This window comes from Theobroma cacao, chromosome 9 (assembly GCF_053813885.1).
Source record: "Theobroma cacao isolate CCN51 chromosome 9, ASM5381388v1, whole genome shotgun sequence".
In the NCBI taxonomy this organism is placed as follows: Eukaryota; Viridiplantae; Streptophyta; class Magnoliopsida; order Malvales; family Malvaceae; genus Theobroma; species Theobroma cacao.
In genome coordinates this window covers 43,296,945-43,310,500 of record NC_142647.1, presented here as the reverse complement: position 1 = coordinate 43,310,500, position 13,556 = coordinate 43,296,945, and the positions used below count along the sequence as shown (strand labels likewise).

At 35.0% G+C, this 13,556-nt stretch overlaps 4 protein-coding genes across 6 annotated transcripts; 1 reads left to right on the top strand and 3 right to left on the bottom strand.

The window, feature by feature from the left end:
• Positions 1-4: 4 nt before the first annotated feature.
• On the bottom strand, positions 5-3,654 carry LOC18590043 (proteasome subunit alpha type-3-like). Its single transcript, XM_007015320.3, has 9 exons — positions 3,470-3,654; positions 3,325-3,364; positions 3,139-3,222; positions 2,938-3,011; positions 2,667-2,838; positions 2,484-2,530; positions 1,743-1,808; positions 1,177-1,267; positions 5-412 (listed from the first exon to the last, which is right to left on the bottom strand). Exons 1-9 carry the CDS (start codon positions 3,571-3,573, stop codon positions 341-343), a joined length of 750 nt encoding a protein of 249 aa, XP_007015382.1. The 5' UTR covers positions 3,574-3,654; the 3' UTR covers positions 5-340.
• A 211-nt stretch (positions 3,655-3,865) lies between these two features.
• Positions 3,866-6,142, top strand: LOC18590042 (10 kDa chaperonin, mitochondrial-like). Its single transcript, XM_007015318.3, has 3 exons — positions 3,866-4,060; positions 4,148-4,287; positions 5,843-6,142. Exons 1-3 carry the CDS (start codon positions 3,956-3,958, stop codon positions 5,889-5,891), a joined length of 294 nt encoding a protein of 97 aa, XP_007015380.2. The 5' UTR covers positions 3,866-3,955; the 3' UTR covers positions 5,892-6,142.
• Positions 6,143-6,503: 361 nt separating this feature from the next.
• Positions 6,504-10,459, bottom strand: LOC18590041 (octanoyltransferase). 2 transcript variants are annotated; one of them, XM_088809392.1, is made up of 6 exons: positions 10,244-10,459; positions 9,423-9,476; positions 9,225-9,297; positions 8,980-9,020; positions 6,801-6,866; positions 6,504-6,701 (listed from the first exon to the last, which is right to left on the bottom strand). In XM_088809392.1, exons 1-6 carry the CDS (start codon positions 10,307-10,309, stop codon positions 6,651-6,653), a joined length of 351 nt encoding a protein of 116 aa, XP_088665518.1. In that variant the 5' UTR covers positions 10,310-10,459; the 3' UTR covers positions 6,504-6,650. The 2 variants fall into 2 exon arrangements, with proteins under 2 accessions (XP_088665518.1, XP_007015378.3); XM_007015316.3 differs by having other exon boundaries at positions 6,807-6,866.
• An 839-nt stretch (positions 10,460-11,298) lies between these two features.
• On the bottom strand, positions 11,299-13,339 carry LOC108663440 (axoneme-associated protein MST101(2) protein). Of its 2 annotated transcripts, none has more exons than XM_018127268.2 (4): positions 13,090-13,339; positions 12,158-12,228; positions 11,960-12,049; positions 11,299-11,876 (listed from the first exon to the last, which is right to left on the bottom strand). In XM_018127268.2, the coding sequence occupies exons 1-4, from the start codon at positions 13,184-13,186 to the stop codon at positions 11,607-11,609; spliced, it is 528 nt and encodes a 175-aa protein (XP_017982757.1). In that variant the 5' UTR covers positions 13,187-13,339; the 3' UTR covers positions 11,299-11,606. The 2 variants fall into 2 exon arrangements, with proteins under 2 accessions (XP_017982757.1, XP_017982758.1); XM_018127269.2 differs by having other exon boundaries at positions 11,963-12,049; positions 13,090-13,336.
• Between the last annotated feature and the right edge of the window lie 217 nt (positions 13,340-13,556).

Genomic DNA, 13,556 nt, shown 5'->3' with positions numbered 1-13,556 from the left:
GAAAAAAAAAAAAATCATTAAGCTGCAAATATATTGCTTCAATGTATACACACGGCAGACAACAGGAAGATGTTTCTCAACCTTTATCGCAAAATGCCACTGACGAACACCATGTTGATGTCTTAAAGATGCCTAAAAAAGTACAGTTAAAAAGCCGAGTTTACAGTTTTCGGAATCCACAGTCCCGTCCAAACGTCAGCTGTTCTTATATGATATGATATTTGGAACGGCCTCGTTTAATCAGCAAATGACTTTATAAATAAAACCAGAAGGTCCATAACAACGGGAATTTTGGGAAGATCTCAATATGATAACAAGGGGATTCCGGCTCCAATAATACTTAATCAGCATCCATTTCTTCTAATGCAACCCTAGCTGCAACCTTGGCTTCCTCTAAAAGGTCATCAGGCACCTGAAATTACATGAAAGTGAGAAAATACTCAGATGGAAGTAGATATGATAAAAAAACCTATCAAGGTCTTACAACAGATTATTGCAAATGAAAAACTGAATTCTACTGAAACAGAAAGATGTTACTCAATTTTCTATCTGATTTCAAATATGGATTCCAATTCACTATCAACAGCTGACAAATTCCATAGAGATCATTCAACCAAAAATTCAGATTCCATCACACGAAAAAGGCATGAGGGAAATCAAATTATGATTGAGATATGAAAGAGGATAAGCTCAGGGCACTGACATTATTTATTTCTATCAACATAGTACAATGGCACAGAGTATTACTTTACATGTTGGCTTATTAGTTTATCTCTCTGGCTAGAAAATGAGAGAACAAGGTGGGGCAGGGCCAAACATGATGCTTGCATGGACAGCTTGCCTATGAACTGATTAGAATTAAAAGCATTCGCAAGAAGATGAAGCTAGCACCAACGGAGGAAAAATGAGAGAACTATTTATTGTGGTTTTTGACATGTGAGACAAAGGGTTATAAATGCTCATGTACGAAGATGTTACTAAATACAAGACGCTCATCTCAAACCAGAAAGAACATGGGTGAAAACCATCAAGAAAACTTTATTCCAAGACCAGGGTGATCTCACTCAAGATAAAGTCTTGAATAAAGTACAATGGCATAATTCAAATCATAGAGCTGACCTCATGTAGGAAGAAAGCAGAAAGTAATGCATATCCAAAAATGGTGTGAGAAATTACCTTTTGATGCTGTTGCTTTGACTCATCACAGACCCAGCTCATCTCCAGTTCAAAGGCCTTGTCCTTTGCTTCATCATGTACCTTGTAGATGCTGCTTAACAATAACTCACATGATGAAATCTTGTACTTGCATTCTCAGAGAAGGGACAATAATATCATGCATTCACGTGCACAAATTTATGATATTGAGAATATGGTTAAATGCATAACCAATTTTCCTAAGTATTGGTAATTGGTTATTTCCCAGCTGACTATTTAGCCTGCATTCTGTTAGTTGAATGTTTATGCACAATTACCATGGTTGTCATTGTGCTACACTAGTCATTTCAAAAAATATATATATAAAGGGAGAAAAAAGAAATCAAACATGTTGCCTAGATTCCACTAATACCAACGTTGCAAAAACAACAAAGGAATTTATATTAAAAGAATGATATAGGCAATAATCTTACAGAGGAAAAAAAGGATACCAGAAAAGAAAAACATAATTTCAGAACCACAATAAATGTAGCAGATTCCAAAATACATTACAAGTTACAGCAAGAAATTAAGATAGGCAAACTCACATTTTGGCTACTTCAATAACCCCTTCCCTGCATGTCATTTCTGACAGCTTCAACTTTTCAATTTCCCTGTCCACATAGACCATTCAACCATAACCTTATTAGTTGTTTAATATTAGTAAACTGTGGGATGAATGCAGAGAGGAAGAGATGTAAACCAAAGATTACTACACAGGTTGAGATCATAATAAAGCTTTCAGCTTCCTTAGATATTTCAGAGGACATAGCTCTTAACTGAACAGAATGGAGAAATGAATTCATGTAGCCAGGCTAAGTTGAGCTGAGTAGTCATCAACAAATGACAAGTACTGAAACAACACGTGGAGGATGCATAGTTTCATTGTCTTACTTACTTCCACTTCACTTTTTCATCCTTTCTTTTCCTTTTCCCTTTTCTTTTATATTTTCAAATGCAAGTTTGGGAATAAGGCTAGCATGGACTCAATTCAGAAAAACTTTTTGACCACTTGAGAGGATGCCAAAAATCTCTTACACGTTAGGTTCCAGAAGAGAGAAAATATAAACAAAAAAAAAAAAACCACCAAGAGGCATTTCAATTGGACATAAAAGCATGAAAGTATTACATTAGCTTTCAATAGTTGACACTTGACAAAGCAAAAAAAAAATGTGCACAATATATAATGCTCCAATCATCTAAATTTAACTAGCTAGCATGACTAGATGATTTTATCAAATGTCTTCCTGCAATTGTCATATGTTAAAAGAAATAGCTTCATAACTTACGTTTTGGCAGCTTGCTTTCCTTTCCCAATTGCAGCACCAAAATATCTCTACATAAATTTTAACAAGCACCCGGTAAACATGAAGAAATCTATCATTACATTATTGGGAAATAAAAATATGCCAATAGACCTAGGAAGAACATAGACAGAAAATTGAAGCTCTAATTGGGAGCAATCAACTTACATAGGAGATACCAGATGGTTCAACCATATATAATTGGGGCCCATCTCTATCATAACCTCCAAGTATTACCCCACACCCAAAGGGCCTGAGCCACCAGTAGAGAGTGCATAGATGTACATAACTTGCGACACGCGCAGCAAGTTCCTTGACAGGAATGGATTCACCATAAACACTGCGCCACCACCAACAATGCAACTTATAATTAGATGGACATATAACTATATATAATTGAAGCTGAAATTCTGGGTTGCAAGTAAAGAAAAAGATAAACCTTTCATAATTATTAGCTTCAGATTTAGCACGTGCCACAATTTGTCTACCGTCAGCAGCTAATCCTGCCACTGCCTGAATTATAGAATTCAATATCAGAGAGATAGAAAGAGAGAGAAGAATCCAAATGTAGCACTGCAAAATGTGGCTAAATAGGAAATGAATTAAAATAACAGAAAAAACTAAAATGGGGATACCATACCATGCCGGAATGACGATGAACGGAGTGGATTCTTCGATTGGAACCAGGTAACATCATCTTCGATGCTATCAGCTTCTCCACTCCCTAAAATAATAACATCCATTATCAGTTTGCACTTAAATAATTGCTTCTTTTTTTTTTTTTTCAAAATAAGCAATGGTAGATAAGAAGAAGCAAAAGCATCACCATAACGATCCCATCTTTGCATTTTATTCCAATTACAGTTCTGCAGAAAAAAAAAAGAAAAAAAAAATTAGAATTTGGACAGCCTAGAAATGGGAAAGAAGTATATGGATATTATAGTTATTATGAAAAGAGAAGAGGAACGGACCCACTGTTATCGACGGCTTTGGCGGCGTACTCGATCTGAAAAACGCGGCCGTCGGGTGAGAAAGTGGTGACTGATAGATCGTAACCTGTTCCGATGCTGCTCATCTTTCTTCTCTGCTTTTTTCTACTTTGCTCTTCTTCCCCTCTAAACGTCGATGTAATTTTTGTTGAGTTTCTTTCCTCTCAAGACTTCAAGCCAATGGGCCTATTGGGCATTTCAACATCAAGTAAGTTGTGGTCTCGGGTTGGGCTCAAACCTTTCCCGTTGCCCGCTGAAGAAAATAGAAGGCTTTTGCTTGAGACAAAAAGGACAGAACAGAACACAAGGCAGAGCAGAGTATTTGACAAGTTAAGGGGCACTTTCGTAATTCAGTAGAACCATAAATCCATCTTAAACCCTACTTGTTTCCGTTCCATCAGAGAAATAAGCTTCTAGTACTTCATATTTGTTTCTATCTTTCGGAAAAAAAAATTTTCTTGAAGGAAAATGGCAAAGCGTTTGATCCCATCATTCAATCGCATTTTGATTGAGAAAATAATCCCTCCTTCTAAAACCAACTCGGGAATCTTGCTTCCTGAGAAGACCCCCAAGGTTATAATCTTTCATTTTACCGAGCTTTGATTTTGTTTTCATTTTTCTTGTAATTTTGTTTTTATTGTTCTTTTGGAATTGTTTCAGTTGAACTCCGGAAAAGTGGTAGCAGTGGGACCGGGAGCACGGGACAGAGATGGGAAACATATTCCGGTCAATCTAAAGGAAGGAGATACAGTTCTTTTGCCTGAATATGGAGGCACTGAAGTCAAGCTTGGTGAAAAAGAGTTAGTTCTTTTTACTTCTCTTTCTATTTGTTTCCTCACAGTGATCAGATTTGTACTTTTGTTTCACTTCAAATAAGTTTTTCTTTATGTTCCCCTTCAACCTTGTTAATTACTATCATTTTGGCTGTTTTGTTGTGTATAAATATGTTTTGTCTAAACTAAACTTCTGTTTGGCTGTTTCTTTTCATTTATTAAAAGTTTTAACTTTCATGGACAGCAAATGTAGTCACCTGATGATTCTGTGTGATGCTAATAGAATCATTTATACATTAGTTCTTTGTGGTATGTTTCTATGAGGTTGATTTTGTATACTGTTACACGTTTTAAGGTACATTTGGCAGAATGAAAGTTAGCTTAGCCTGGAATATATATAGAATGTTATTCAAGTGGGACTAGGGAATTGTTTAATTTGCATTACCTCATTATTGACTTTGCATTGTTACCGTTGTAAAGTTGCAATCCTTTAACTTAGGCTTTCATAGTTTACATCTTCAGTTATGCGCATACTGCAATGCCAAAGCTTTTTCTACTTTAGGTGTAAATGGCTTTATTTATATTCCTATCCTTGTTCACTAACCTGCTTAGGAAATGGTTTTGCATTACATTACTGAAGGTGATGGATCTACATAAAAAGTTTAAATGGTTGGTATATTTCGTGGTGCATATGGATAGAATGAAAGGAAGCTTCATAGGGGCAAAAAGGCTAGATATAGGTTTTTTGATTTTTGGATGTTTGGAATTCTCGAAATAGGCAAATTTTATAGCATTGTAATTTTTTATTTTATATATTTGAATTATTGGAATGGGAGGGAGAATGCTGGACCTGTGGCTATGCCACTCCTAGGGGTCAAAGAAAAACAAAATCTTGATCAAGTGTCAGTTTTTACTGAAGTCCTTTAGAAGTTTGTTATCATGCTTGAAACTCATAATTCCTCTAGGATAGTCAAGTTGCAGCCTTCCTATCATTTTCTGAGTCCATCAATTGGAAACCCCTGGAGCCAGGTTGGTTAAGAGGATGAAGAAAACAATGTCATTCAGCAGTCTTGGCCCTTGGCATGAGATCAAAAGCATGATCTTAATTTTGTACTATAGTTTACTATCCATGTTCTCGACAATTAGTTATTTATATTGTGGTTTAAAGTGTGAACTCAAACTTTTTCATTTCTGAATCCCCGTAAAATATCATTAAGTTAGTGCAGCCATTTCTGATACCTGGATGCTGAGTGTGAGTGAGAGCAAAACATAGTTTGTGCTTGCTGTTGACAAAGTTGGTTTAACAATGAAGAGAATCAGATTTCAATTAATAAAAGTAATGGGCAGACATCCATTTAGAAATATCTATGTTTGTATCATCATTTGCCCTTACAATACTAACATGCTGCATGGCAAGATATTAGGTTTCCACAATGGCACAAACATGTCTATGTTGTATGTTACCAATCTGAAGTAGGTCATTTAGATTGTACAACTAGATGTTTAAATTCTACATTCATCTACTCTTTATTGGCATCAGTCCTATTCAGTGTTAACATACTTTCTTAACCTACTGTTTCAGGTATCACCTATACAGAGATGACGATATCTTGGGAACACTTCATGACTGATTTTTAACAATGCCCTTTTCATTACTTTGGAGACTTGGGTTCTCATCAAATATGTAGCTGTTCTTGAAGCAACAAGTGTTTGTATTAAGACTTTCTCGTGACTGTATCAGAATTTTTATGCAAGTTAGACTTTTTATTGTTTGACCTTGTTTTGGTTAGGTAATGTTTTCGAGAATCAATTTACTCATGATGGAAAATGTTGCTAAAACCTTCCACCAATAATAAATCTCTTTTATATTTCTGGGTTATAATTTTTAGAAGTTTTTTGTCTTGAAAGTTACCCATACACATACCTGTATAACGAGTACTAGGAAACACTCGTGAAAAAAAAGACAGCAAGAGAATTGACTGTCCAAAAGGATGAACAGTTTCAATCAGATAAATGTAAAGAGGGAGAAATGGGTGATGCGTGAGCTTACATAGGGGATGACTAAATATGATAGGAAAACCCAAGAAGAAGCTCTTCCTCACTTTTGTCGTTGTAGAGGCGCCAATGGGACAAGCTGGGTTTAAAGGTTAAGTCTCCTGGGCTAAACTTGAACGTCTTGGGTCTCTCGTGTATGTAGGTTCCATAGATTGGGAATGACTCAAATTTTATCAACACATTTAACAAAACACAACAATAATGATTTATTCATAAGCTTCTCCCAAAATAGATTCTTCAACGACTTCATGAACAAGATAAAAATAAAAAATAAAAAACCTTAAAATAAAGTATACAACAGGTAGTAGCTACACAGGGACTTTTCTTCAGCAGTTTCATGAGTTTAGGAACTTCTGCGCAGCATCAAAACCCAACCCCTCCAACACCTGCAAATGATTGAAGTTTTGCAATTTCATTCAATCAAATACCCTGAAATTGGAAAGTGATTGAAATGATAATCAATGGTTCTGAGACAACTAAAATACGCATACAAGTTTCTTGTGAACGTGTTGGAAAGCTTTGCAAAATTTGTCTGCCTCTGCTGCACCCACCTATTTCAGTCCAAAAGTAGCCATTATTAACATTTACAAAATAATTTGAACACAAAGATTGTCATGAAATATTAAATATAGGCATCCTATCAACAACTAAAAGAAAACTGATGATGAAACCAGTAATTTACAATCAACAACTCAAAATCATCTCCTTTCATAAGAACTTCAACAACAAAAAGAAGTGACACCATGTGGACTTGCGGGAGAGGTCCATAATTTACATAATCTCCTTTTGGTTGATTTTGACATGTAATCACAACACATATAACTGCTGGCTACTGCAGCGACTGTGTTTGATTCAATTTTTTATGGAAAGACTGAAATTTTATCTTACTAAAAAGGTGCTTTCCACCGTTAGTAATTGTTGAAGCTCAAAAATTTTATGAACACGAGGCATTCTATCTTTATCATCACAAAGAGTTTCGGGAATTCCCAACTATAACTACCAGAAAAGTTCTGTCAAAGATGGCATAACGGAAAGAAAAAAAAAAGGCCAAAGAGGAGCAAAAGAGGTGCTGTCACAATAATGGTTGAAATAATTCAAAGGCCCCTAAAGAATTCCATTATTGTTATTGCAAAAGCCATCTTAAGATGGCTACAGTAATACATGAAACATCAGGCAGGAACAGGTGCACGACTCATTTAATTATTAGATATTATGCCACTAATCTTGGCCATGGATGGGGAGTAGAAAGCATATTATAGAGGGGGGATTACAAATTGGGACAATGGAAAACAATAATTACTACTTGCTACCATGAGATTTAATATTTACGAAGAAAGAAATGATAACATATTAAATTATCAAGGAAAGCAAATTAACCATTTTACCCTTATTTTGGTTTTAGCTTCAAGAGAGAGAGAAACGGGGAGAGAGAGAGACCAGTTAAAGGAAACTACCAGCAATGGTGGCACCATCAATAGTAATCATAGCAAAAGATTGTGGGTGGCCAGATGGGCCTGCTAAGTCATGGCTGGGTTTGGCCACAGAAGGACAGATCCAGCTAGGCTATTGCCAGATCTGGCCACAAGAAGCCAGATCCAGCATACCGGCCACAGCAAGCTAGAACCGGCAAGGCCATGGCCGGATGAGCTGGATCCAGCTAGGTCTTGGCCAGATTCGGCCTTAAGAGGCCATTTTGGCTGTCAACAGTGACCACCATTATCCTAGCTATAGCCGGCAGCTTCACCTTCACCTATTCTCTCTCTTCCACTCTTTCTCTCCTAAAACCCAAAAAATTGACATAAGGTTGAAATTACTAATTCAGGTTTCCTATAATGATCAAAATCCTCATTCCTCTTTAATAACTCCCTCATGGTAGTTAACTGTAAAATTTTCTTTCCATTACCCCAAATTGTAAATATTCTTTCAGTTGCTGGTTACTATTGTAAGCTCAACCTTCTCCCATCAATGGCCAAGATTAGAGCCAAAATATTTAACGGTTGCAAATGATTCGCGCACTTGTTGCGCACCTAATGTTTCAAGCACAATAGTCACCACCGACTACAACTGCTTATCGTCAATTTCACAAGCTTCATTGAAGTTTCAGGGAACTATACATAAAATTTGACACTCTGGGAAGCCTTCAAGGAGCTATGCATAAGCATTAGAGACCTGGGGAAGACCACTAAGTTCAAAGAAAATTAGATAGCATGACACATCTACTTATCAATCTTGTCTTTTAGTTATAGTTTGGTAACTACATTTCCATGTTCCTCTTTGTTCCTGAACACTGAAACCATGTTGGCTAACCACTTCCTTTTAATGATTTTCTGTAAGTACAATAAGTGAAAGGCATGTCTTCAGCAGAAGAAAATATATTTTATAGTTCAACAAATAGTAAGTTATTCTAACAGAGTAACTTTTAGATCATATATCACAACAAGTGTGCCCATTCAGAAGAGAATAAATTCAACAAAACCACAGCAATTTGGAATCTTGCTAACATTTAGGCTTTGTTTGGTTTGATGCTTTTGTTTTTTTTGCAAAAATGAATTTTAAAAAAATAAAAAAAAAAGAAAGACAAAGAGCCAAGGCAACAGGCAAAAAGCAATAGCATCAATCAAACTGAGCCTTAATTTCCTTGAGGTCAGCAAACTTTAACCATACCTTCCTCTCAGCTGCCAACTTTAGCTTCTGCCAGAATTTATCTGTCAAAACATATACATGCAAGTACATTAAATAAAAGTTCCAAGACTCTATTTTTCAAAGATAAAAGGACTCAATTAATGACGGATCAAGACTTTCATCCAAACAAATTCACAATAGAAACATTTAACTATTCTCTTTAGCATGGAAATGTATGAATGTAAACAAGGAGATAATTTTATTCCATGGACAGTGCGATAAATTACCATGAAGATCAATTTCTTGATTCTCCATTTCCTTTCTTTCACCATCATTCCATGCATCTTGCCAATCCTTAAGCTGTCAAGCAAATTACAAACATTACAAGCCAGCATATACTAGATACAGTTCAACAGAGAATAATGCAAACATTGATTGATTATAGAAAAAGAAGTAGGTGGGAATAAGTCAGTTTCAGGAAATACCGCCTTATTTGATGCTGAGCAAGAAGTTGATTGTCTCAATGAATCTAACTCAGCCTGACATTTTAAAAGTTAATTTCAAATCAACCAGACTGCAGATAGAAGTTCAAACACAATTACCAAATCAATAAATCCTCAATATAAGAACAGATGCAGTCATATCCCTCAATGTTATTGCTTCAATCAACTGCTCTTAGTAATCAAAATCCAAATGTTAGCGGTATACACGGCTTTGATCCTTAAACTAGAATATGCCCATATCAGACATTTTGCAAAATATAACTAAAATCAAGCATTAACCTCAGATCTTTTCCTATTCAAAAATGGAACCATGAAACATTTTAACAACTTAAAAAACATCATTGTAAGATTTCATAGCAACGAAACTGGCACAATAATAATTTTGCTTTAAGTCCCATAAAAAACCATAAGCAGCTCTTATAATACACTCTAAAATATAGAAGAATAAAACAGAGAAAGAGCTTTAGCATTATTTCAACACAGAGCATCAATCAAATCGAAGAGAAGTCTAAATCGCTGAAAGAAAAAATTAAAATATACTGAAACATAAAATTTTATCACTAAAAAAGGGATCTTTCAAAAAAAATTTCAACGTGAAACTTAAGAAATTCACAAAACCATAAAATGGGAACTACAGAAAAATAACCCCAGTTCCAGGAAAAAAAAATCAAACTGAAGCAAAATATTGATGCCAATAAGTGAATTAAATCGAAACAATGAAGGGTTAAAGAATAGATAAATAAAAAAAGGCAGTATTAGCATTAAAATATGGTGCATAAATAAGAAAGAGAGAATCTTTTTACGTGGTAGTCACGAGATCGAACAACGGGGAAGAGATTGAGAAGGCGTCGGAATTCTTGTTCGTCCATTTTGCGGCTGTGTTTGGCACTATAATCCTTAGACTTGTGAGTTTTGTCTCTCGGCTTTTGAGTAATTACAAGTATGATTATTTTTATTTTTATACCCTAAATCGGCCCCGAAGAAAAATAGTGATTTTCTTTCTTGGGTTCAATTCAAATGTTATTTTATTTAAAATCTAATGTATTTTATTAATTTAAATGGAAATCAATTTTTATTTTGATTAGAAACATTGAAGCTTGAACAAGGCTATTTGTTTTTATTTTTTTTTTGCTGCGTGGATTTTAAAGGAAGGAAGCTGTGATGGATTTGGTGGTGGGCTGCCAGCTGGACGGATCAGGTGCAAGGCATTAGGTTTATTCCTAGCAAAACAAAATTTAAAGTGGCCTTAGTATCACTTTCGTCTGTTTTAAGTTTCGTTTTTCATTTTCTTTGAAAATGGTAACAAAAAGCATGTTTAGTAATATGTTTTTTGTTTTTAATTTTTTCCAAGGTGAAAACATTATTTCCAAAATAATTAGAAATAAGAATTTTTTACTTTTATTATTTTCGGAAACAATGTTTCTATTTTATTACACTTTAATGTTCATATATTTTATATAGACATATTCTTTGAAAAACGCCTAAATATTTTTTAAAAAATTAAATAAATAGTTATTTTTTTATTAATTTGAAATATTCCAATGTTGGAGTATTTTAATTAGTAGTTGTTTTCATAAAATTTCAAAATCCTTTTTGATTCTTTAGTATTCACTATTCAGGTTTGCCACATTATGAGAGGCATTTCTTGAAACCTTTTGTATTGTATTGGAATGAAAGTAACCTCTGGACAATTTTTTGAAACAACCACAAGTCCATGTAATTTCCTTTGAAACATTGCGAGACATTCTTGGAGATGAATCAAACAATGCCATTTGCAACATTTTGAGCCTTTTTATGTGGGCCTAATTCTCTCATGATACATTCTCCTCAGAACAGAGTATAAACCTAACAAAAGAGATTTGAGAAATCTCATATGCATAAAATATCCTACACTTGGTTGTGAACAAATTATGCAAACAAATCATGAAACTACCAATCTCTCCCCAAAATCAGTACAACAGGTCGTTCCTAGATTCTCAAGCCGCTATCTAGGCATGCTCTCTGCATACTTGTGGGCTTGAAACAGAAAAGAGCTTTAGTATACAATGATAGAACATATGCCAAATATAGCAATTTGTGGAAGCCCGCGAAAGGGCCATTCTAACAGTGTCTGAGATCCAAAACTGGCATTGTCAAGGGTGAACCTTCTTAGATTAGACGTCTCATTCACCGGCGCTTCCTGCCACCACCACCACCTTTCTTCTTTCCTCGGTTCTTCTTACCACTTCCCTTTTTCTTTTTCCCTTTATTAACCCCATGGCCATCAAAGTCATTGTCTTTAGGAGGGGCCTTCTGAAACAAATGCTTCACATCAAGTACACCATTTTTAAAATGACCTTCACTTGACTTCAGAACCCTGTCCTCGGGCCTCTGCTTGTCTGCTGATCTTTTAGCACCACCACCAAGTTTCCCTCCAAATCGTCCAAGAATCATATTCTAAAGGGAAAAAAAAGTTAATGCACCGCAATAGGTTTTGTAACAGCTAAAAGAATTATGGTCAGAAGGCAACAAAAGTATACCACCTCTTTTAGCATTTTCTCTTCTCTTTCCTTTTGCTTCTTCATGACCACCCTAGCTACACTTAATGGTAATCTCTGCTTCTTAGGTGGCTGTGTCCAGGGTCCAGGCAACCCAAAATGAATGTCAAATAAAATTTTGAATGTTAACAACTTTGTAGCCTTCAAAGCTTGCATCTTTGTGCATACAAAAGTTCTTACCTTTCCACCCAAAGAAACCACCTTCCTATTCTCCATCTCTTTCCTCTCCTTCCATGTCATATGCGAGGACCCTAAAACGGCAAAATAAAGAAGACAACAATACCACTATATCAGTATATTGCAAATGACAATCCATAATTGGAACAGAGGAAAAACTTATAAGAGAGCTTTGATGATATCACACGTGGAGATATGCACATTTGATCTCAAATTAAATGAGACATACACGTTACAAGTACAAATATAATTTCCAGAAACCAAGCAGAAACCCTAAAAATGTTAATTATTTCAAAATCTTCCAAGACCTCAAAAAGTTTTTAACCAAAATTTGAGACATTCCCAAACCTAAAACTCTCCAACAAAAAAATTGTTTAGCTAAAGGTTTCACATACCCAAAACTACATACTTGGAAGCGTAAAAATTATTTACCATATCATTATTAAGCACAAGAAAGCTTCAACTTAAGAAACAATATATATGTATTTCACCTTTGTTGCATTGAAGTATAAGCACATAGAGTGGCATTTTCATTTTTCTTTCTGAAACGAACACTTTAGAAGCATTGAGAAGCTTTCAACAAAAGCATGTAATTTTAAGGCAGAGCTTTAGAAACAAACTCCACCCAATTCAAGCAAATCTGAGAATTAATAAGAACAGTAATAACAACAATAACTCAAAAATTCCTACAAAATAATAATTTAATCATACTATTTAATTATACTGTAAAAAGGTGCTAAATCATATAAAATTAACGAAAGCCCACACTCTGAAATTCTCTTTGGTATAGTCTCGATTTTTTTAAACCACTTTCTCAACAAATTGACAATTGCTTGGATTACTAAACATAAAATCATGAAACTTAAAAACAAACAAAAATTAAGGATTGGAACGGAAAAATTAGAAGGAAACAGAAAAAAGAGGGGACTAAATACCGAGAAACTCAATATCTTTCATAATATTCCTAATGTTCAATCGGTGGTCATCGGCGGCATCCATCTGATTACTCTGCTTTTGCTTCTTCTTCGACATCTTTTAGCACTGAAATAAACACCCAAAAGAACAAAAGATATTTAAGAAGATAAGAATATTAATATATTATGGTTTGGTAATGCTGGGTTCTGAAAGGGAACGACAGTCGGCTTGTGGCTTTTCAGGTTTGGAAGAGAAGACGAAGAAAGTAGAGGCTGGCGACAATTATACACGGGGAGAACAAGTTGGACTTGGGTCTGATAAATTATAGTGCAAATAGGCCCATTTAGCAGCACTTGGGCTGAGGGTTTTAATTAATAGCTTTAATCCCAATTTGGTACAAATCAAAATTAGCTTTAATAGTTTACTACAATTTACCTGGACGGATTCTTATTTATTTTAAAAAACCTTTTTAGTGTATGGTATTTTC

What these genes read in the sequence shown, in the direction of transcription:
- LOC108663440 (XM_018127268.2), bottom strand. Translation starts at nt 13,186, where the DNA reads ATGTCGAAGAAGAAGCAAAAGCAGAGTAATCAGATGGATGCCGCCGAT. An exon ending in GAAAGATATTGAGTTTCTCG is followed by an intron (nt 12,229 to 13,089) that starts GTATTTAGTCCC and finishes TTGCCGTTTTAG; the next exon opens with GGTCCTCGCATATGACATGG. An exon ending in AGAAAATGCTAAAAGAGGTG is followed by an intron (nt 11,877 to 11,959) that starts GTATACTTTTGT and finishes TTTTCCCTTTAG; the next exon opens with AATATGATTCTTGGACGATT.
- LOC18590043 (XM_007015320.3), bottom strand. Translation starts at nt 3,573, where the DNA reads ATGAGCAGCATCGGAACAGGTTACGATCTATCAGTCACCACTTTCTCA. An exon ending in AACCATCTGGTATCTCCTAT is followed by an intron (nt 2,531 to 2,666) that starts GTAAGTTGATTG and finishes AAATTTATGTAG; the next exon opens with AGATATTTTGGTGCTGCAAT. An exon ending in CAAAGCAACAGCATCAAAAG is followed by an intron (nt 413 to 1,176) that starts GTAATTTCTCAC and finishes ATGTAATTTCAG; the next exon opens with GTGCCTGATGACCTTTTAGA.
- LOC18590042 (XM_007015318.3), top strand. Translation starts at nt 3,956, where the DNA reads ATGGCAAAGCGTTTGATCCCATCATTCAATCGCATTTTGATTGAGAAA. An exon ending in TTCCTGAGAAGACCCCCAAG is followed by an intron (nt 4,061 to 4,147) that starts GTTATAATCTTT and finishes GAATTGTTTCAG; the next exon opens with TTGAACTCCGGAAAAGTGGT. An exon ending in GTCAAGCTTGGTGAAAAAGA is followed by an intron (nt 4,288 to 5,842) that starts GTTAGTTCTTTT and finishes CTACTGTTTCAG; the next exon opens with GTATCACCTATACAGAGATG.
- LOC18590041 (XM_088809392.1), bottom strand. Translation starts at nt 10,309, where the DNA reads ATGGACGAACAAGAATTCCGACGCCTTCTCAATCTCTTCCCCGTTGTT. An exon ending in GCTCAGCATCAAATAAGGCG is followed by an intron (nt 9,298 to 9,422) that starts GTATTTCCTGAA and finishes TTTGCTTGACAG; the next exon opens with CTTAAGGATTGGCAAGATGC. An exon ending in TTCACAAGAAACTTGTATGC is followed by an intron (nt 6,702 to 6,800) that starts GTATTTTAGTTG and finishes AATCATTTGCAG; the next exon opens with GTGTTGGAGGGGTTGGGTTT.